General features: G+C 37.4%; 1 protein-coding gene across 1 annotated transcript; it reads left to right on the forward strand.

Moving 5' to 3' along the window:
* The first annotated feature begins 1212 nt into the window (after positions 1-1212).
* LOC148367091 (protein mono-ADP-ribosyltransferase PARP6) lies at positions 1213-24119 on the forward strand. The gene is made up of 24 exons (XM_088333893.1): positions 1213-1352; positions 1420-1471; positions 3797-3896; positions 4967-5044; positions 6928-7022; positions 9072-9132; positions 9290-9380; positions 9538-9604; positions 9774-9923; positions 10445-10595; positions 11042-11173; positions 11830-11925; positions 13266-13358; positions 13564-13689; positions 13923-13988; positions 14125-14192; positions 14910-14958; positions 15086-15198; positions 16451-16523; positions 18346-18415; positions 19129-19208; positions 19278-19344; positions 19417-19501; positions 21449-24119. The coding sequence occupies exons 3-24, from the start codon at positions 3894-3896 to the stop codon at positions 21534-21536; spliced, it is 1902 nt and encodes a 633-aa protein (XP_088190019.1). The 5' UTR covers positions 1213-1352; positions 1420-1471; positions 3797-3893; the 3' UTR covers positions 21537-24119.
* Positions 24120-24481: the final 362 nt, after the last annotated feature.

A 24481-nucleotide genomic window follows, 5' to 3' on the forward strand; every position in this document is an offset into this window, starting at 1 on the left:
TCGCATGCTTCGACCTTCAAAAGCTGAGTAGGTTAAGGTTACCTGCTGTCCTTACAGCGTGCGTTTCTTATTTGCCTTCTCCTTTTAGGTAGGTGATAGTGGCTTTTCATTTGTGTTGTTCGCCATGTGTGTCACGGTTGGTATGATTTTGCTCGGCAAGCTCCCCATTGACGTTGGGGCTGCCAAAGGCTTTCCTGTTTTGTTGGCTCTTTGTTGGTGCTCGTTGGTTGCTCACTGTGTGTTGTTTGGCCGGCAAGTCTAGTGTTAGCTTCTGTTTTGATGGGTCCCTTGGATTATTCCTCGGTGGCTTCGTCTTAATCGCCGCAGCCCTTGCCATTGCCCTGGTTGCAGATTTCCGTGTGTTATGTTTGCCAGTTAGCCCCTTTTTGTCTTCTTGCTCTTTGTTGTACCATTACTGCATCCACATGCAATACAACGCCTAGGCATTCTCCACAAAAACTACCAAAACTTAATTTTAAACACTCTTATCCTTTGACTGATTAAGAAATAAATCAATATGGCGACTGGCTTGCAGCGGTGCTGCTGTTCCTCCAAAGACGTCACAGCTAAGGAGGACAAGGACAAGAATACTGTCTTTAAAATACATTTTCTCGGAAAATAATTGGAAATTACTATTGTAGTATATCAAGATTTAGTGCAAAACATGTACTCATTTCTCACATTTTGCATGTCTAAGAATTTGTGATTACCTTTAAGGACTGAGCCAACAGCAGAAGCTATTGGATAGTTGCCTGCCCTTTTGATGCAACCTCCTGCATATGTTTCACAAAGCCTTGACTTCCATCTTTGATCAATCCTGGTCTTCTTGCACTTTGCATGCCTTGAATTTGTTTTGTGTTTCAGATTTTTTTCATATTTGTACCTAATATTTACAAATATTGTGACAAAAAATTCCATCCACAAAATAAGCCCTTCAAACCTTATTGGCAGAACATATTTTGCATTTTGAGAATTTGGGAATACCTTAAATACATATCCAATGTTTATTAACAAAGGAAGGTAAACAGCATTACATTAGGGCTCCACACTGCAGATTCATCATAGTGCATGCTAACTACTTCATTAATGTTTATGGATGACATAAATGCCCTCAACGGCATCGACATGATTACTCATCAGCAGACAGTGACTAATGACATGCGCACAAGCATCACCTCACCATCTTCTACCTTAAAGAGAGAGAGAAAGAAAGCGAAAGAGAGCACCCTCCCTTCCGTGCAGCAGCAGTGCAGTCAGCTGCAGGTCACATGACTTGGCTGTCTGCTCTCACTGAGCATGCTCCAAACCCTTTAGTGTTGTCAGGCAAAATACACGAGACGGCAGTCAGATAGGTGAGAGCTGCGCTTGATAAAATAGATGAGTTGTTTCATGTGAGCTTATTGTCGTCTGTGCTTACAGGCGGAAGAGGCTGAGGCGAGGACAGCATCCTGCGTCTCCATCCTCTCTGAAGGTAAACATGGAGGAGAGGGAGGGAACGTACAAGGCATGTAGAGGGGGGAGGGGGTAATGCGCTTGACTGAATTTTGTGCTAAATAATCATCGCAAGGAGAAATGAGGATCGATGGTGCTCTGTTGGTATGTGGCACCGAGAAGTCTATAGAAATGGAGGTGCGGATGCGGGGGTAGCGTGGCAGGATGCTGTGTGCATTTGAAAGAGTGGAAGAGATTATTTCACATTCAGGACATGGCAAGGTAGAATTCTGTTTTGAGGAAGTGAGGTAGCGGACAAAGACAAAGCCTGTGGATTGATGCCATCATATGGGCTTCGTATTTTTTATTGTGATGCCCTGCATATGCCGAGTGCAACACTAAATCCCTCTGTGTTTTTTTTTTTGTGAATTATTAAACTGCTTTTGGGTTGCTGTGAACAGGGTATGTTAAGGTAGCATTTATTTTTGAACTCAGTGAACCCGAAAACATAATTCATGGCTGTTTTGTTGTCAGTACATGTCAGCTTTGTCATTAGAGCGGAACCTTTACCAACATAATTTGATGGATAATTTTTATCTGATTGATTTCCAAAACAGCAGACATAGGACAACAGTAATTATTAGTTTTAATTTGAAAATGTCACCTTCAGAAAAATACTCGGGGTAAAATAGTGTCGGTTTAGATTTATTTTTAATGTTTTAAACTATTTTATCTAGTTTTTCTTGTAGAATAAAAACATTGATACTCCAAATAATTAAACAGGTGTTATCCAGCAGATGGTGGATCATTTTTTTAAATTTTCAGTATTTTCTTCTAATTTAATTAGAATTGATTTTCTAAAATGAGCAAAATTATCACCTGGTGTATTAGACTATTTTGCCTGTATTAAGACTCTGGTTGGCTGTTATAGGCCTGCTTTTTTAATGATTTTTAGATAAGTGAGTCAATGAAGATATTTAAAATAAGATAAAACAACAAAGATTATACTTAAAATAAGCATTTGTATGCATTTTCAGGAAAAATCTTTTATTCATTAAGGTGGTGATCAACTATCTGTTAAAGAATTCATTTTTGCTAATTTTAGGATTACGTGTTTAGGAGAAAAACAAGATAAAATATCCTGAAATAAATAATAATAATTAAAATTACGTAAGCTAAAGTTACTGCCAATTGCGTAAGAACACATTCATGAAAAGGCACTTTTTAATTGTCTGTTTTTGTACTGTTTTATAGTTATGAGTATTTTTTACATACTTCTCTACGATACTGTGATTTTTTATATATCTAGGTTTTTCATTTTTACTGTCATGCTGTGATCTGCCCCTAAAACTGTGCACAACTCTTGATATTTATCATCCTTTCTCACATCTGTTCTTTGTGGCTCGTATGCCTAGCAAGGATGTGACAGCAAAAACTAACTTTAAGTTCATTTTTTATCTCAATTCAGTTATGCATGTCTTTATTTTCTAATGGAATTAACATTAATAATAACCATGATGTAATAGTATCAGAATTGTCTTTGTTGTGATTGATAATGTAGTGAACATTGTATACAACAAGATTGGAGGTGGCACTCCAGGATAAACGTGATAAAATACCTGAAAATGAAACATACTATTAAAATCATGCTAGGATGAAGAGGCAAATATTTACAAGGTAGTACTTGTAGACTTGCCTAAGTTCTAAGTGCATCAGATCAATAGTGTAATGACATTAGCAGCAACATATTTCCAAAATAAATGTCTATCGATAAAATATGAATACACATTTTTCTATACATAGGCTTATGATTATTTGATTGTTCTTAACTCCTGTTCAGAGCAACAAGAGTTAATAATCATATCTGCTTGCATGCCTTTTACTGCGAGAATTCAAAAGCAATAATCAAGAATCAATTGCGGGCAACACAACAAAGCGATGAATAGATGAATAATTATGCACATACTGAAACATTGCATTGATAAACATCCATGCCGGCATATAGAGAAATGCCTATGTTTACCGATGGGCTGACAGAAGCACAACTATTTTTACAACAAGTCTATTAAGACCATCCTGAATATTTTTGTTGTTTGTCCTGCGGATAGACACAATGTAGTACAAAGCCAACCAGAGTGCTGAACATCCAGCACTATTCTCCCACGCACACTCTCCACAGTGATTAATGCCACTCTGAAAAGGAGGCAGAGATGGCTGTTGCTAGGAGACAGCAGCAAGGTGGAGCGCAGACAGTTTAAAGGAGAGTTTGCTGACAAAGTGTGTAATCTTGGGAGGTGGCCTATTTGAGTTTCCATGGACATTGTGTTATGGATTTGTCCTACCTCTGTCTGTCTGTTTGTTGTAGCAAGGTGTGCAAGACAAACTGGCTTCCTTCCGTCCCAGCTGCAATGTTTGGCTCTTGGCCTGAACTGTCTGAGTGAGCCCTGAGATTAGCCGAACTGATGGTAAGCTAGTTAGCACCTTTTTTGATAGCATTATCTGCTTGGCCAAATTTGCTTCTTCTGTGTGTCAGGTCATAAGCACGTTGAGTTGACCAGGGGTGCTCATTAAGTAAGTTGCGATCTACTAGTTGATGGCAGAGGTAGTAGTGGTACTGTAAATCGCGAGAGAGCGTACTCAGTGTATTGTATTTGTGGAAAACACTGTAATCTAATAGTCAAATGCAGCATGTAAGCATGAACGTTAACTTTGCTCACGCTGCAGTAACAAATTGGAGAACACATTTTGTCGATGAAAGGTGTAATTCATTACAATTGCAAATGTTTTTAAAACGGTATTGATTTATTAATTATGATTTAATAAGTATTTAAGGATTAAGAGTTCAAATGAAATGTAATATTAATGTATTGTAAAATTATTATCAAACTGCCCTACAAATCAAAGGAAAAGTGGTAATTTACTATTTAAGTACATGTAGCAATTTTGATTATGAACCAAAAATGTAAGCATTGTATTTGCCTAGTTTGAATACATGCTATTTTATCTTTTCCGATTAATTGACATGCGCTAGAGCAGTAGTGTTACTTATTTCTTGCAAGAGTATCATGTGAGAAAAACATTGTCAACAAAAAAAAGACTAATTAAGTCGCTGAGTTGCCACTTATTACAATTTGACTATTGTATTACACATTTTTAAATTTTGATTCAACACATTTTGTGAGCGTTCAATTCCTCTAAATGGGACGTTTTTTTTCCAAATGCAATTTTTTTTGAAGTATGAAGAACATTTTGACACGGTCATTTTGAAAGTAGCTCGCATGCTGAAAAAGTATGAGTACCCCTGGGATAAACTATTTATAAAACTAGAGCTCAGAAGATTTTTTGGGGATTCTGATAACAAAAGAACAGTTATTTTTATCTACTTTGTGAAATATTTTCTGTTAACTAGGTTGTCTAAGAATACAGCCATGTTTCAAAGCTTGGAAGCAGATAAATAGTGAAGTGTGATGAAAGGGCGCAGTAGCCAACGTTTGCCGTTTGAATTCACACAAGCGTTTCTCTACAATACCCACAGGACATCAAAGGCCAGTGTTGGACCGACGAGGAATCCGACGGGGAGAACGAGCCGGAGCAGTTCCTGTACGGAATCCAGGTACGGAGGCGGGTGTTCAGTCTTTAACGATGCTTTTGGGACGTATTTAACCTTGTCGTGCCAAATGGAACGTTTTGTGAAGAGGTTTGTTGTATAAATCTGTGCAAGAGAGAGTCCTTAGATAAAGTTTTGTGAAGGTGTAAGCAGTAAAAAGGGGAAGGTAATTAGAACAGCATTTTATGGGATATCTGGGTTATAAAGTACAGATTCTTGCCGAAGATCGAGTTAGAAAGAACTTTTTTGTCATTGAGGTGAAATGTTATTTTTTCCCAGTAGTAATAAAATTGTTACACCCATCTCAATTGAGGGTCATTCATTAGATAAACCCGTTTTAAAAAAAAAACGCAGTCACTGTGCGTGCTGAGAAAGCACTTTCTCACTTGAGGTGTACTGACGATATTGCACACTATTTACATCCTACTATATGCGTATCTTATATTTTTGAAAAATCACACATGTTTTTTTTCATAGCCTGCTAAAACTCTCAGTTCTTCTCAGGCAATGAACAAAGCAAACAATGGGATACCTTTTTTAGATGTACGATGGTGTGGCTCACATTGAAGGGAACAGTTACAGTTTGGGGCTTAAGTACATATTTTTAAGAAAGTACAATAACTTTTTTTAATAGGTGATGTAACTAGTCTACGGTGACAATGATGAGCTTCAACCTTTAATCTAAATGATTATTTTAATATTTTGGGATGGGAAACATGAGTTTTTGCCATAATTAGCAATATCAAAACGTAAAAGACTTGCAATAATTCAGTTGATTTGTAATGAATACAGAATGCATGAAACATCTGTTTGTTTTTTTAATTGCAGTAGAGAAAATAAAGAACTTTATCAGAATATCCCAATTTTCTGAGAGTGTCCTGTATATGTGTTTTCGTACTGTTTTATGTGCACAAAACAAGTGATCAGATATATCGCCCCAATTTTACCAGAGTTTTGATATAAGAAAACAACAACATTTCAGAAGAGGATAGTTTGTCTGAGCTCAGATATACTGATATGGTTTGTGTGTTTTTCTTTTTAAATATTCTTCGTTCAGCATTAACTTTTGGAAGTAAATATTAAATGATACTGGCTATTATCTGTGCAGGGTTTTTTAGCTGTCACCTGTGGACACAAAGCATTTTCCCATTCCTCAGTATCCATATTTCACTGGAACTTTGTGATCCCAATCTGTGTTATCATCCAAGACCTGTAATTGAAATGTAAATCCAGTCCTGGAGCTGAAAACAAGTTTGCCGAGAACATAAAAGTAGAGGGTAGAAGATAAGGATGAAGGACTGCAAAATGTCATCGCAAGCTGAGGTGATCAAGAGTCTAACTACCTGTCTACCTTGCGAGAAATGCTGACTTTTATCTCTGTTTTTTCAAAGCCCAAAGAACTAGAATTTTATGGAAGATAACCATACTCTTGAAGTATTTTTAGCACTTCAAACCTTGACAAAAGTGGACTGCTTAGAGTCATGCAGTGTCATTGTACGTATGTACTTGAGCCTTGTTAGAAAATAATAGGTAACTAGGAACCAGAACAAATGGCCATAGTTGCAGCCACACATGAGCCATTTTTAGGGATAAAGTGGGGCCGATAAGAGGCTGCGCCTCTGACAGGAATGAAAAAAATGATTTGCTGTACTGTCTTGCCCATGCCTGGCTAGATATGCGCCGTGGGACAAACACTCCCTGCCCACTCTGGCAAAGCCTGCCACCATTACAAGAGCCTTACATGCATTGTTCCCTTGTTAATTGCTCACATTGCCTGTAGCAAAAACTGTCCTTGCTTTACCCGTTCATTTTTTCAAGTATACATATAATGACACTTCTCCCATGTTTATTTGCTGCATAACTGATGACAAAGTAAATGTTTGTGACAGGGGAGTTGCGCCGCAGACCTCTACCGCCATCCTCAACTTGATGCAGACATTGAGGCAGTAAAAGACATCTATACTGACAGTGCTGTCTTCGTCAGGTACTCGCATGGCAGCACACACAAACTGCTAAAAAATTGGCCACAAAACAGAAAACACTGCCAAAACAATGGTTATGCCTGCTTGATGAAATATAAATGTCAATGTAAATGGTCTGCATTTTTATAGAGCTTTTCAAGTCACTGAAGGCCTCCCAAAGCGCTTTACAATGTGCTTTGCACTTACCCATTCACACACACTCACACACCGATAGCAGCGTCAGCCATGCAAGGCAACTAACTGCTTATTGGAGGCATTACGGATCCAGTGTCTTGTCCATGGACACTTCGACATATAACACGGACGAACTGGGAATAGAACCTGCATTGGAATTTAAATCACAATAAAGACTAAGCCTTTCATTGGCAGCCATTTAACTTACTCGAAAATTATAAACAGTGAATTAAAAATAAATGTTTTCTTTCCTATCCCTTCATATAAGAGGTAAGATTGCGCCTAATAAATACAGCCCGACCCGACCCCGCCCGCAAGTATTAAAACCCAATCCTACCCTAAACCCAACTTATTAACTTGATTAACAGGACCGCGCCTGAAGCAAACCCCAAATTTAATATTTTTGTCGGGCAGCTGTGAGACCAATTAACTTGATTTTGTAGGACCAGCCCGAAAAAGACTGAAATTGCACATTTTATTTGGAGGACGTTTCAAAACTTTCCGTCAAGTTTTAGCATCACTTCATCCCATTGTATTTTGGGCAGAAAAAAAACATAAGATTTCTCGTGGTTAAAATAATGAATAATGAAATTGCTATTTCCACACTCCGAAAATGAAAACTCTAAGGAAATGATCGAAGAGCAAAAGCACAAACTAGATAATAAATAAAGAATACAATTCTTTATTTTAATGATTTGTATCGAAACACACACAAAAACAACCTGCTTTAAGAAGCGTTGAAACAAAATTAATTAGAACCTGTTCAGGAACATCCATTATCCTCAGTAGGGCAACGGGGTACCTGAGCCCATCCCAGCTGTCTTCAGGCAGTGGGCAGGGGACACCTTGAACTAGATGTTAGCCAGTCGCAGGGTTAACCTGACATGCATGTCCTTGGAATTTGAGAGGAAACCGGAGGAAACCCCACGCAAGCACGGGGAGAACATGCAAACTCCGCACAGAAAGGCTGGTAGTTAGATTTGAACCCATGACCTCAGAACTCTGCCACAGACGCGCCAACCACTTAGCTGTCATGCCGCCCTTTCAGGAATGTGTTTTAAGAATAAAACAAATCACACTAACAAAGTACAAGCCTGCTCTAAAGAGTAATTTAACATAAAAATCAAACAAAGAAGATAGATAGAAAACCACATGACTAATTTAAATAAATAAGAACAAAAATATCGTGACCACTATTAAAAAGTGTAATTTTATGTAAAAAATCAACAAAAAGCTAAATAGAATACAACGTTACTCATTTAAATAAAAAAGAACAAAAATAACGTGTTAAGACCTCTAATCTTGCTAACCTTTTTAGGAGGTGATACATAATTTTAAGTTCTTCTTTTTCAATTCTTTGTAAGAAACTAAATTTATATTTAATTTTTTTGCAGCGTATGTTACAAAATTATACATTTTACCCCCATTTATAACTCTTATTCTTGTTTTAAGTGCATTTTTTTAATTTTTGGCAAAATTTGATTGATACTTTTTGGTTTTCAATGTTTATCTATCGTAGAAAAATAAACTTAAAACAAGTAAAACTAGCTCTCATCTGCAAGATTAAAAACATGAGCTTATTTTAAACTAAAAATCGTTCCTTTTTTTTTAGAAGAAAAACAGTGAAATATTTTGATATTGTAAAATGTAGAAATTTGAGCAACATTTTTGTCAGTAGGGTAAGGTGTTTTGTTTTTCAGAGTACAAAATTAAATACATAATTGAAAATAAAACACATGAGCAAAAATACCATCTACTAGATAAGAATATTTTGTTTGGTTTAGGAAATACAAGTTTCATATCTTAAATTGAGAAATTGATACCTAAAATAAGCAAATGATTCTACAACATGTTTTTATTTATGTGTCATTCATCAGGGAGTATGGCATCATTGACGACGTCGAAATCGATCTTCACATTAATATTGGCTTCCTCGATGTGAGTAATCCTTTTGCATTGCTACCACTCTTGTGCACCTCAAGTGAACCTAATATATGATGCACCTTATAGTCCCAGTTTATACATGTGAAGAGCAGTGCCCTAATTAGCAGACTAATCTTGTGTATATGTGCATGTGCGTGTGTGTTCGACTCAGGAGGAGGTTGCGACAGCTTGGAAAGTAATCAGAACAGAGCCCATTATTCTGAGACTCCGCTTTTCTCTTTCCCAGTACCTCGATGGGCCCGGTGAGTAGGGATGTTGATGTTGACACTTTTTAGCAATTTGTGCCATACGCTGAGCAAAGGAGGTGAGTAGTACGCGTGCAGCATGAGGAGTCAGTGGATGCTTTGAAAAAAATCTCTGTGAGTGCCCTCTGTCATAATGGTCGTCATCTTCTTGCAGAGCCAACTGTCGATGTGTTCCAGCCTTCCAATAAAGAAGGATTCAGCCTTGGCTTGCAACTCAAAAAGTGATTTTTCTTTGTACTTGTATTTTCACATAATATATTACTTTGTATTATTGCAAAATATATTGCTACCAGAACTATAATCAAATTGAAATGTAATGGAAAATATTTATTCCTGCCAGTTAATCGCATGTTCAAAACCCTTGGGGGCCTTTTTGTTTTTAATTGACAGAATCCTCAGCACATTTACGTCTCAGCAGTGGAAGCAGCTCAGTAATGAGTTTCTCAAGGCCCAGCAGGAGAAGAGGCACAGCTGGTTCAAAGCGGGCGGAACCATCAAAAAGTTCCGCGCCGGGCTCAGCATCTTCTCCCCAATCCCAAAGTAATTATCTGCTACCTCTAGAATAAGATTTTTGCATTTTAGGCTCTTGAGTGATCCAGTGTTTCAAAGTCATGACTGAGGGGATTTCCTTTAATGATAATTTTAATGCACTTTGATTGCATGAGCTGTAAGCTTCAGGATGTTCCGAATTAACATAATAAATATATATCCATACCTACCTACCTACCTACCTACACTGTTATATAATTCACGATTGCGTATATGGCTGATAGGCCTCTGGAAGTGTCTTTAACTAGGTTTTGTGTCAAGGCACCCCCAATAAATACCAACAGAATCTATAAAAATTTGCTTTCGACACCAAGCGGCTCTGGAGCTTCATGCTGCGACGTAGCTTTTCGTCACGCTCTAGTGTCTACCTGGCTCTTTTTGTAAGATTTTGTTGTACACTATAATATTTTTTGAGCAGGCCCCCGGAATTTCCATGCAACAACTACTGTAGCATTGTTTTCTAGAAGTAAACAAAAATCTCTATAAAGGATATTTTTTTTCTTGTGATCAAGGTCTCCTAGCTTCCCCTTGATTCAAGACACAGTCCTAAAAGGGAAGCTGAGCGTCCCTGAACTCCGTGTGACCCGCCTCATGAATCGTTCCATCTCATGCACCATGAAGAACCCAAAAGGGGAGCTCTTCAGCTATCCACCAAACAGCCAAGTGAGTGTGTGAACTCTTGCATTCTCCATTTGTCATCGTCGGTATCATATAATTGATTGTAGAAAGGCTTTTATTTGCATGGCGAGGGGAGAGTGTGGAGCAAAATTTTTCTCAAGATTATATAAAATTCCACAACTATGTGTGATGCTTGGATGTCTATGAATTGCTTTCAGTTGAATTTAGAAATGAAAAAAAAAAAGTTAATATTTAACCCCAGAACAACATATGGTTCTCTGAAGCTTGAAAATAATAATTTAATAAATATTTTCAAGATTTTATTTTTAAAATAAAAAGTACACTATCTTTGTACATTTAATTCAAACCCAGCGTTCATTGTTCTCTTATTTTATATATCACAGATGTTCTTTATCCTATCCTCAAAGTGACTGCTGACTCGTACTGTTACCCATAATGCTACCCATAATGTTATTTCTTCACTTCATCAGACCGTGGCAGTCCCAGCAGCCAGGGCCCCAGCGCAAATCACCACGAGGCAGCTGATTGAATTGTTTTTCTCGTCCCAGGCTGGCGGACACTGCAAGACCATTCCCACACTGGAATATGGCTTCTTAGTGCAGGTGCCATACAAACTCCTCACATCCTAGAAGTTGTATGGTCAAAAATAACCTATTTAAGATTAAGCGCGGACTGACTTGGTTTAATCTGACCTAACTTTCTCGGTTGTTTTGAAGAAAATAAAGTTGGTTGGAAAAAAAAACCCCAATACAAAAACCTATTTCTTGACAAATAAAACTGTTTTATTGAAAAAAACAAAACAAAAAAACAAACAAAAAAATAAATATATATATATATATATATATATATATATATATATATATATATATATATATATATATATTAGTCAAAATTGTAGAAAACAACTTCCAAAATGGAAACATTTTATTCAAAGATGTGAAAAACAGTTGATCGTGTTGTAAAAAAAAACAACCCAAAATGTTTTATGTTGTCTAGAAAAACTCAAATAATGGAATCCTTCCATACAAAACAACCTATAGTGTTGGATTAAATTTATCCGAATAAGAATTCGGTCCAATTTTTAACCCATTTTGAATTCATTTTACTTATAGGTTTTCATAATTGAACAAGTAGTTACTCTACTACCTGTCTAACGCTCAGTGACATATTGATATCTTAACTCTAAATTAGGGAGTATTGAGCAAAAAGACAATCTCTTTTCGCTTGTGTGTGCTTGTTTGTGTTCTCTCGACCCCAGATCATGAAATACTCCGAGCAGAGGATTCCCACGCTCAATGAATACTGTGTGGTCTGTGACGAGCAGCATGTCTTTCAAAATGGATCAATGCTTAAGGTATCAAAATACACTCTCACAAGATACCTACAAACTTTCTTTTAATCATCTGCTAGCGTTAGACGCTAGATTTTTTATTTAAAGTCCACCAACAGGGGATGGAAGCCATGATTCTGGAAAGGAAAAGCTGTTTCTTTCGTGATGGTTTTGTCACCATATAGTTCTTTGTTTTATGACAGTTTAAAATGATACAGCAGAAAAGAAGATATTTTGCTGTGTCATGATGCAGACTTTTACTTTAAGTTTTCTAAAAGCTGTGTAGTTCTGGCAACCTAACCTGAAAATGTCAGAGTAAAATGACATTGACAAAGTGACTGTAAAGATCAGGACCTGGATAACATTGATAAATCACCCCCCTCAACATCAATAACATCTGAATTCCTTCCCATCAACTCCAGCAAACCGCATTCACGATGAGGGTAAGAGACTCCCAACACTTAGAAAAGCGTAGAATTGGGTTAGGGCCACAATCAGGTCGGGAGCGCCCAAGTAACGTTTTCTGTCCTATATTGACCAACTGGAAGCAATTATGAAAGTGAATGAACCAATTATGTTTAATTTGTTGCTGTGGAGCATACATTTCAAAAGAGGGCGATGCAGGACAGAGGCAGAAAATGGGGTTGAGGGAAAGATGAGGAACAATGAACAGGAATGAAACACAGTACTCATTGGCATACTTGTTTCTTTCCATTTAAATAAACATGCAGTTGAAACACTGCAGTTTCCTGTTGTAAGTCGTTCCAATGTCACTATTCTTAAGTGAATCAGATAAAAAAAAGTAAAAAAAAAACGAAAAAGAAATGAACAACTGCAGGATATTTAATGTCACTAAAGGTTCCCAATTTGTAGTAGTATAATTGTCTTGCCCTCACTAAAGTGGAAGGAGGAGGAGAAAGATAAATTCGTTGGACCTTAAATGGACCTTAAATTCAACACAATCCTCTAACCGGAAAAAAAAAACTATGATGATTTTCGTGAACCTTGGTTCTTCTATAGGCAAGACCACACAAATTTAACTGAAATTAAGAAAAAGAAAAACAAGCCTAAAGGATGTGAGTGGTACAATGGAGGACCTGAAGCACTAGGTTATTAGCTATGTTATTAAGTTATCAGTTACTCCGGGGTAGAAAGCTTGGTGTGCAGTGTAGATATGCCAAGACAAAATTTTAAGTGCCACACTGTAATGTCTCTTTAAATGCATGAGTGGACTAACATGAATAAATCACACATTGAGTGTAAGGAGCGAATCGAACTTAATAGTTTTAACATGCTTTGTCATTTTCAAGACTTGTCTTGTAACTGTGATAAACAAATGCCCTCTGTTATGATTTTGTTTGTAGCCGGCTGTGTGCACAAGGGAGCTGTGTGTCTTCTCCTTCTCCACACTGGGTGTGATGTCAGGGGCTGCAGATGAAGTGGCCACCGGAGCAGAGGTTATGAGAGCACATAGTTATTTCCTATTCGTGGATGTTTATACGACACAGAGCTAAGGAATTATTTGTGGATGCTGTTTTTACCCGAAGTTCTGCATCCTCCATGTGAAATTGAGAAAAAAAATGCATACAGGATTTGATCTAAGCATAGATGTTAACGTCCAAGAGAATAACAGTAATGATATTACCTTTTCATTTCCTCCAGGTAGTAGATCTCCTGGTGGCAATGTGCCGAGCTGCACTCGAGTCCCCACGCAAGAGTATAATCTTTGAGCCCTATCCCTCCGTCGTGGACCCCAATGATCCCAAGACTTTGGCTTTCAACCCAAAGGTCAGCATCCCTTTTAGTGCTTTTAAATAAATACTACATTTCAAATACATACATTTCCAAGAGCGCGATAAACAATTCATAAATCAAAAGATTTGATGCTCTCCTGAAATTTTCTTGACAACGTTTTTTTTTTCATATTGTGATAAGCAGATAATGTATTGATTGCTGATGTTTGCATCTTTTCCCCCTTTTTCAAACATGCAAATTCTTCTGGGCTTCACCAATGAATACAGAAGAAAAATTATGAGAGGCTGCAAAAAGCATTGGACAGCGTCATGTCTATACGGGAAATGACGCAGGTACATGAAGCAGATGACTGCATAATGTCAAAAACGATTAAAATAAGCCCTTTGATACATTACGGCTCTTGCAATTGCTTCTATTTTCGGTGTAGAGTTTAATTGCTGAACACAAGGCAATGCGTGCTTTTTCCAGGGCTCGTATTTGGAAATCAAGAAGCAGATGGACAAACTGGACCCTCTGGCCCATCCCTTGCTACAATGGTGGGTAGAGAGAATATTTTATGATTATTAGAAGCATTTTCCCTCACCAGTTAAAAAGCTTTTGAGTTTGCTTGGGAACATTGCAGACGGACACATTAAATGAATGGAAACCCAAAACATTTTTAGATACTGTGTGTTTAACAGTAGAACATAAAATTTGCCGTGCCATAACTAAATATTTAAACAACAACTGAATATTATAAAAAATATTGACAACTGTATTTATAATTGATTAATTGTTGAGATAGTGTTTAAATTATGAAAATGTTTACAGCTTCTTTTTTTTGGGAAAACACAATTTTGTTTTTTCTTTTACTTTGGGAATAATGTTCAACTTTTTCCACTTTGACACAGAGCTGGCCGGATCAGTAAATGAATAATACTTATCATAAATCTATTTTTACTATATTAGTATATTGATTTTTTTTTCTGTTTTATACCATGTAGATTGAATAGAATTCTTTTGTTTAGCCAAATATTTAACAAGAGTAATTGTTGCAACCCTACAGTCAACAAAGATACAGAACAAATATATAATAAGACAAAAAAAAAGCATAAAATGACAAGAAATAACTGCAGATTGTGCCATCAGATTCTCATAACAAAGATCTGTCGCATGGAATATATACGCAACACTTCATTGCATGGTAGTAAAACAGTACATTGACATTGATCGTCCTGCATTGATTGTTTTCCTTGTTTTTTTTTTTTTTGCAGGATTATTTCCAGTAACAGATCCCACATTGTCAAGTTGCCTCTTACTAGGGTAGAAAATCTAAAACACCCCCCTATTCTCTATTATTAAACACATTTGATCTTGTGTTCTCAAGGTTTTAACATTTTTTTTTAATCCCCTTGGCTTCCTCTTTCATACGTCGACGTCGTCATGCTAGCAACTGAAATTCATGCACACCTCCCACCAGTTCCTGCTGCTAAGCAGTCCTCCAGCCAAGGAGGCTCGTTTCCGCACTGCCAAAAAGCTTTATGGCAGCACCTTTGCCTTTCAGTGAGTCTTTGTGTTGCTGTACGATCAGTGACATCCTGTGCAACCATTTGTGTAGTATTACGTAACAACATTATGACATGCCAGTAGGCCATAGTCTACTCTAGTAAGATTTGGATGGAATCATAATGAAAGCTACAATTCAGCAGGAGAAATGTTTTGTGGATGTTTAAATGAAAGAAAGAGTCATGGTAAGATTAAAATTTGAAGCACAGTATTTGACAGTTAGTGTTTCCCTCATTCTACGCCTTCACACTAAACCAATATAGTGTTTTCCCTAAAACTCCTTATTTGATAAACACCCCTGAACTTTTTACACATGTGTCTTTACATCACAAACAGTTGTTTAACATCCAGTTTTGTGGTATACTAAAAAGAAAACTATAGAGCACAAATCAAAACACCTTTTAAATATATTCCCACTATTGTCCAAAGAGTTGAACAAAATGCATTCCTCCGACAGATAGGTTTAAAAAAAAAAAACACGGTGTGTGCTTCCTCCAACTCATAGCTTACAATCAATACTCTCCGCATTTAATTACTTACTAAACTCAATATGGCTCCAACAACACCCACAACACAGTATTAAAGTAAGCTGATCTAAATATAAAGCTAGTCATATGCATATGCTTGCATGTGACAATCAACCAATCTGATTGCATCCCCTATCTATTTTTAATAATAATACAAATATAAAGATTTCTTTACAGTAAGGGTCTACAATTTTTTTTATTTTTTCGTTAAGGGCCGATTTTCAGTTGAATAACAAATCAATAGATGAATACTAGGAAGGATAGAATTTATGCAGTCACTGTAAAACGGGCAAAGAAAATCCTTTTGCACAACATCAACATACCGGAGCTGGGCCTGAAATTTAACATCTACTGAGTTAAGTATTTCTACACATAGCGCAAGGTGTCTTTATTTGCTCAACTTTTGAAAGCACCATTATCCATTAGTAGTTATTTTTCTACAAATACTGTACAGCTAAATAATAATGAATTATACACAACTTTAAGGAGTCTTTCACTAAAAGGATGCATGTGGTCACCGATTCTATATGGAATAGTGCTACTTATTTTATATTATTTTTTCTAGAAATCTGCACAAACTGTTATAAACTAGTTACCACCTAGTTTAAGGTTATTGTTTCTTCCAAGTAGCACCTAAAATAAGTGTAAAAAGTGAAATAAATGACTTGCATTTGAATTTCATACATTTCCTGTTTTCTGTCATCCCCCATCACTTGCTCTAGTGGTTCCCACATAGAGAACTGGCATTCTGTTCTGAGAAATGGACTAGTTAACGCCTCTTACACCAAACTGCAGGTATGTCAAACCTTGCAGATTGTCCCCTCGGACCTTTAGCCTGCTTTGTGAAAGAGCAGGCTATCTGTCCGGCTGATTCATTTTTGCAGTTGATAGATGCCAGCTTCCCTTTATTGGCTGTTTGCCGCTTACATTTCAGCCAGCAGTGTGTACTGACAGAGTATCCTCCAAAGCTGTGATGTGCTTCAGCGAATGCCACCATTTTTGTGGCATTCGATGATGCCAGCTAGGAGGCTGTCTGTGCACGCTCTTGGGGTGAACCACTTAGAGCATGGTGTTGGTTAGGTCTGACGTTTTCCAGATGGAACGGATAACTGGACCGGTAGTGAGTAAAGAATTTTCATTGAGCTTCCATCAGAGGAGGTCAGTGACTAAAACCCAAAGTAAATGATTCAACAAAACACAAAAAGTATGTTTTCCGATTCAGCTTACTGATTCAGATTTCTTGTGTGTGTGTGTTTTCTGTAATATAAGAGCAATATCACTACGTGCATCGTTGAATCCAATGGCAACAAATATGTGTACTTTTTTGATTGAACTCATTTCACTGACTTAAGAGATGAATTCTGCAGTGCATAAAAAGCTGCTCCAAAAAATGGGACGTGCTTCAAAGTCATCTCCAGAGGATTAGTTATAAACCTAAATGTGTTTTACTTTTTCACATACCGTAAATTCCGGACTACAAGCCGCTACTTTTTTCCCCATCCCTGCGGCTTATTCAGTGATGCGGCCAATTTATGTAATTTTTCCAACAGCCGCCAGCGGCTCTCGAGTTCAAAGCACATGACACAGCTTACAAGCTAAGCGCAATCGAGCAGTCCGATAAAGAAGGAAACAGAGCTACTGCACGCAAACTTTACCTTGCGAGCGTGTTGCTAGCGTGTTTTTGAATAAGGGAGCGTGGGACGAAGTCTATATGACAGTCTCTTTCCCATACTAAAGGAGGAGAACTTTGATGACGTCAGTTATAGGGAGGAAGATGAGAACAGTTTACCGTGATTTCTACATGTAAGGTATGTTTTTTTAACAGACCCGTTAACTGTATTGCGAGCGTGTTGTTAGTAGCGTTTTGCTACCCTTGGGATAGAAGTTATAATACTATTATAAAGCTTTGAAAACTCTCTCGGTGTACGGTCTTTCTTTGTAAATATGTGTAACCATCTATAACTTGTTTTTGCAACTGTATATCTTTGTAATGTATTTATTTGTATTAATTTTGGACACTTATTCTGATAAGTCTTGCACTGACCAATTAAAAAGAAGGGGCGTAACAGACGCGGGGGATGACGGGAAGTGGGGACCGGTAAAGGTGAGTGTTTGTGGACATGGCAGTGGATATATAGTTTTCCCACCCTTACCTTTGAAAATATACACTTTTTTTTTCCTTGGATTACTTTTAACGGGACCCGGACTCTGCAGGTCTGCATCAAATATTAACTACCCGTATCATTTTCCGTTATTTTACGGCTGTGGTTTTTAAACTGCATACTTTATGTTTAGTTAAAAATGCGGGACTCAAAGTAGGGTTTGGGTTAATTTTGTGGTTGTATTACATGTTTTAATGTGGGCGCATGCGGCTTATATACATGTGCGGCTTGTGTAAGTACAAATGCAGTTATCCTCTTAAAATGTGGTGGGTGCGGCTTATAATCAGGTGCGCTCTATAGTCCGGAATTTACGGTACATTAAATGGTCACATTGCCACTGTATTTACAGTATGTGGCTTGTGACGAAATTCGAAATTGTTTGAGCTCAAGGATTTCTATATTGGTTCTTTGCTTATAAATGTATCTTTCCCTCTCACTGCTCTTTCCAAACCAAGCTGCATGGTGCAGCATATGGCAAGGGAATCTATCTCAGTCCCATCTCCAGCATATCCTTTGGTTATTCAGGTAAGGAATGACTCAATGTAATTATGTTACCTTTTATGTCATGACCTGTTCAACGGACGCCAAATCTAACCTTGAGCTCGAAATTGAGATACTCTAAGATGGAAAACAATGAGATCTTATTCCTAGTACTACAGATTTGAGTTAGTTAAATTAAATTGGTATAATTTTACTTGGCTCATCTGCGCTCAAAAAATACAGCGTTAATGAAGGCCTGATTTGTGAAGTCACAATGGCTATAGGGAAGGCTTTTAATATGACCGTGTTTTATATGGTACACTATGGCAAATTTGGTCACATGACTGGATGAATGAGGAAATGAAATATTGCATTGGGCTAAAAAGGGATAGAGTAACAACTTGGAAGTTTGTTGACTTAGACCTGTAATAAAGCAGGTTTGTTTCATATACAATGTTACTTCGGTAACTCCGAGGTCTCAAGTTACGTCTCTTTGTGGAAGTTACCCATCTCTCTCTGGTTTGAGTTACCTCTGCTCAGTGACTCAGCATTCCCCACATTTCAGGTTTAACATACTCAAGGTTTTCATGAAACTTGCTTTCTGAAAAGGATCCCTAAGCTTTGGATTGACAACATAGTCCTCTGGTTTTGTGTTGACATCTTGCCTTCTTGTGTATTTGTAATTTTCTAAATAGCATTGGCTTTTGTAACAAAGCATGCACAACACCATTAAAGTAAAGGTCATGTTTTGTTTTCAGGAATGGGGAAGGGCCAACACCGCATGCCCACTAAAAACGAACTGGTGCAGCGCTACAACCGCATGAATACAATACCACAGGTAAGAGATTGAGTTTTACTAAAAATAATCACAACACTGTTCAATATGTCACTCCTTTGCCATTTCAAGCAAAGTCGTCCGATCCAATCGAGATTCCTGCAAAGTCGAAATTTGAACTGCATTGCACTTTGTGAAGGTAAACCCAAAAATAATGACACAGGAGGGTTGACTATGGTTCATGTTTCACATTCTTTTTCTTCTTAAACAGTGATTACATCCAAGGATCTGCAGAAGCACGGCAACATTTGGGTGTGTCCTGTATCGGACCACGTCTGTACTCGCTTCTTTTTCGTGTGAGTCACGATTCCAGCAGCCTCAGAGTCAATTTTCAGGCACAGTCCAAAGAAAGTTGATTCAGGGCTATGCAACACATTTAATTATTCTATTGTTTCAGTATTCCCCCCAAAAAATCAACATTTTGAAAATAATTGCTAAACCGTAAAGCCGACGGGAAGGGATATTCAAGTTTTATTTAAAAGACTTAATGCTAGTGCTAAATATTAACAATACATATTATGCGGGATAGGAATCTAATAAAACTAATTGAATTCAGCAATTATTGTTTTAAAAAAATTGCACTAGATGTATTTTTTTCAATAACAAAACCTATTTAAATAAAAGTGGGTCTGAGTAGGGTTTATTTTTTGAAATCGATTACAATTGTAATCATCCCGACGAAGTTATAACATTGAGATTTTATTTTGAGAAAGTAGCAAGCGATTAAAAAAATAAATTAATTTGGATTAACAGTGGACTGGTCCACAACTTAGATTTTTTTGACTCAACTGCATATTTTTACCGCTACCCAAAAAAAACATTTTTTTTAGTACAAAATTGGGTTTACTTGTAAGAAAAAGGGCATTCTTTTAAAACAGCCCCCTTAAAACTGGTTTGTTCAATCAGGTCAAGTCAAGTCATGTTTATTAGTATAGCCCTTAATTACTAAGAGTCTCAAAGGGCTGCACAGACCACAGATTATTGCAAACCACAGACTATTATGACACCATCCCCTGATCTAAAACCTACATGAGGGCAAGGAAAAACTCAAAAACCTCAACATGAGGAAAATGAAGAAACCTTGAAGGGACCGCACATGAGGTAATCCCTCTTCCAGGATAACCAGGCTGCAATGGATGTTGCAATAACATATAATACACATCTATTGTCAACATAAAATATAGGTTATTCATATGCTATATAATATAAGTGTGTTTTAAGCCTAGATTCAAACAGTTCCTTTGAGGTTGCAGATCCAATCTCAGGGGGATGAGCACTTTGGCCCGGATGGAGAACGCTCTCCAACAGGCGGATCTCCTCTTGGCTCTTGGGATCACTAGTAGACCAGCATTTTCAGAGCAAAGGCTCCGGACCGGAACATAAGGCGAAATTAAATTTGAAAGAAATGAGGGAGCAAGTCCATGCATGATTTTGTATACTACCAACAGAACCTTAAAATCACATCTTAAGCTAACAGGCAGCCAATGCAGGTTAGCTAAAATAGAGGGTAATGTGATCAGACTTTCTTGTTTTAGTTAAAAGCCTTGCTGTAGCATTTTGTACCAGCTGAAGGCTCTTGATTTTGGACTTCAGGAGACGGGAGAGTAGTGCATTACAGTAATCGAGACGGAAGGTGACAAACGCGTGAATTATAATCTCCGCATCCAACTGAGACAGCATAGGGCAAATTTTAGTAATGTTACGAAGATGGAAAAAAGCGGTTCTAGTAATATTCTTAACTTGTGTTTGAAAGGACAGATTGGGGTCAAATATGACACCTAAATTTTTGACTCAGTCACTCTGGGTGATATTACTTTTGTCAATGTTCAAAACAGTTTTTGAGAACAAGTCACGGCATTTAGATGGACCAATAACTAACATTTAGGTCTTTTGTCCTAAAAAAAAACGAAATTACGTCATTACGCACAAATTATGTAATCGTGTTTAAAAGCAACAAAAAACACGTTTTTTTTTTTTAACATAACAACAACCCCCCCAGAATGCAAATAAAAAATACCCAACTTCCACTTATATGATGCTTTTTTTCTATTTGTTAACAATTATTTTCTTTGGAACCGGCTGAAACATTGGTTCAGATCATGAAGCAAAAACATTATTGAATTAAATGGATCGATCTATTTTAAACACGATTTTTTAAATTTGTTTTCCTGTCCCTTAATTTATTTCCCTGGGAATAAATGTTTTGTTTTTTGGTGTTGTTCTTGTTTTTTTTGTGTTTTCAGGTACGAAGATGGCCAGGTTGGAGACGCCAACATCAACACACAAGAGCCCAAGGTGCAAAAGGAAATCATGCGCGTGATCGGGACCTAGATCTGCGTCTCCAGGCACTTGATGTAAAGTAGAAGCAAGCAGAAATAAAACATAAACAAAACAAGCAAGTGAATGTTTTCAAGGAGGCGAGTTAAACTTCGAGGGACATTGTTTGTGTTTGTTTCCGTCAGACGAGCTTGCTCTCTTGCCGGGACACTTTTAACTGTAAACATGCTTACTGTATGGAATACTAAGTTGCCAGCATGGATTTTCCACAGTTACAGCTTATTCTCCTTTGCTGTTTATGTACTTCATCCCACCAATATGTTTTCATTTTATATCCACGGTTATATGTATAATGATTACTACATTTGTTGTTGGGTCATCTGAAAAGGATGTAAATGGACATTGGAGTTTATCCCCTTGTGGTTCCTATGATGCAAAACATTTAATATTATACATGAGTTTTGACGTTTTATAATTGATATATTTTCAGAACGCCACATCAGGCACTTAATCGGAAATAGTGGGTTCTTATGAAACTTGGAAAAATGATCATCTTTTTCGGGGGGCGGGGATTGATCGTTTGAGTAATGGCATCTATTACGTCTGTACAATTGTTATCTAAAGGGCAAGCACAGTTCCATCATTTTGTCCAAGGACAATGGAATTCATTTGGCAGAATTAAATGAAGGTGGCTCTGAAATATTCACTAAAAGCACTTTGACGAAATGAGATTTATTGATAGTGTTATTATTTTGCCATAATAAATCCTTACCGCCAAACATTCACTGCAAGGGAAATGTCCTCAATACGAAAGTGAATAAGAAGTTTCTCTTCCAGATTTGTTTTTCTCAGCTACTTGGCATTGGAGTTTTTTTTTTTTTTTTCTAAAGCAGATAAATCAAAATATACATTTATATGAGGGTGTACCAATTGCAATTTTCTGGCCATTCACGGGTACCAAGAAAAAACAGACATGCCAATTCGCTGTTTTGGACAATTTAAATAACATCCATCCATCCATCCATTATCTGCACCGCTTATCCTCAGTAGGGTCGCGGGGGTGCTGGAGCTCATCCCAGCTATCCTCGGGCAGGTGACACCCTGACCTGGTTGCCAGCCAGTCACAGGGCACACAGAGATAGACAACTCACTTGCTCATTCACACCCAGGGACAATTTGGACCGGCCAATTAACCTGACATGCATGTTTTTGGAATGTGGGAGGAAACCAGAGTCCCCGGAGGAAACCCACACAAGCACGGGGAGAACATGCAAACTCCACACAGGAGGTTCGATCTCATGACCTCAGAACTGTGCCGCACACACGCTAACCACTGCGCCGCCTTGCTGCCCCAATTTAAATAACATGACCCGCCCAAATCCACATTCTACAAGCCGATTGACTATAAAATGAACTATTTCTGAAGACATAATTGTTTTAGTGGTAAACATAGTCAAGTCATGTTTATTTGTATAGCCCTTAATCACAAGGAGTCTCAAAGGGCTGCACAGACTACTGCAAACTACAGACTATTATTACACCATCCCCTGATCTAAAACCTACATGAGGGCAAGGAAAAACTCAAAAACCTCAACATGAGGAAAATGAAGAAATCTTGAGAACCGTACATGAGATAATCCCCCTTCCAAAATCCTTTTAATCATCTCTACAGACGAAGACAGTGTGTGACCCAAGGACATTAATAAGAAGGATGAGATTGGCATTTTTATTATTCAAATCTTCTTTTTTATAAGGTATCAGCCAATCTTGATCCCTCCAAAATTGAGGAAATCCGGGCCAACACATAAGCTTACCAATGAATTGCTTTATTTTATGTTTTGTAGACCCGCCAACCTTTTACAAAACAATTGTTTCACCAACATTATGTCTTTTCAGGACTCTAAAAACCTTTTTAGTCAAAGGAAATTTCTGCTAACTGTTACAAGTTTTTTTTTACAGGAAAAAAAGACCAGATTTTGAACCAGAACAGCACCTTAGAATAAACCTCCCCCAAAATTGAGGAAATCAAGGCCTATAATGGATAAATCGGTTCACTTTCATTGATTGTATGTTTTTATAGACTTTCCTTTATTTTACAGAATACATTAGTTTCACCATATGATGTCTTTTCAGGACTCGAACAATATTTATTGTTTAAGTAAATGTCTGCTAATTGTTACAAGATTTTTTTTCAGGAAAAAACAGAATGACCAGATTTTTAACCAGAACAGGACTTTAAAATTAACTTATACGTGTTAAACCCCCTGACATAAGAGTACCTGGGACACATATCAGTGATATAGGACCTGATGTAGATATTCTGAGATATCAATTATCAATGTATTCTCGTCATCGTATGGGATACTGCACTTAACCAGTGGTCTTGCCTCAAAACGGAGTCAAAAGGAAATATAAATGCATTTGGAGACTGTATTATTCTCAACTTTTTAGAGAAGGGCTGTGAATATGGACGGAATAGCGATGAACTGATGTCAGTTTTTATTTATCTGGTCTGGCTGGGGGGCAAATTTGAACATTTTCTCTTGTCTTTGGTGTAAAAAACAAGGTGTTCAAAAAGATTAAAGTCAGTCATGTAAAGTGGCATTAAAAAAAATAAAACCTTGATTTTGCACAATTTTTATAAACTCCTGTTATTTTGTTTGCATAGCATGGTTGGTTGGTTGGTTGGCTGGCTGGATCCCTTAACTAATAGGGTCGTACGGGGACCTCATCCTGTGGTGTGTCTTGGGCAAGTAAAGCCCGGGGGCGCCCATTCATCTCCAGGCTAACAAAGGTTGCCAGCGCAGTACAAAAGCATAACCGACATAGAGCATATTTCAGCAGCAGGGGGCGCTCCACCAGCATAGGAAAACAAACGAAACTGCTTACCTGTTGGCGTGAACTTTATTGAAGGAGCGTGTGTTTTTCATTTGTTTATTCTTTAAAATGGTAAAATGTTAAATGGTCTGCATTTGTAAGCTAAGAATACAAGGAATTGC

Source organism: Urocampus carinirostris, chromosome 4 (assembly GCF_059441175.1).
Source record: "Urocampus carinirostris isolate Australia breed hairy pipefish chromosome 4, RoL_Ucar_1.0, whole genome shotgun sequence".
Taxonomy (NCBI): Eukaryota; Metazoa; Chordata; class Actinopteri; order Syngnathiformes; family Syngnathidae; genus Urocampus; species Urocampus carinirostris.

Bases quoted from the DNA above. Each gene is read 5' to 3' on its own strand.
- LOC148367091 (XM_088333893.1), top strand. The intron at 5,045-6,927 runs GTACGGAGGCGG...TGTTTGTGACAG, and splicing joins AGTTCCTGTACGGAATCCAG to GGGAGTTGCGCCGCAGACCT. The intron at 13,359-13,563 runs GTTATGAGAGCA...CATTTCCTCCAG, and splicing joins AAGTGGCCACCGGAGCAGAG to GTAGTAGATCTCCTGGTGGC.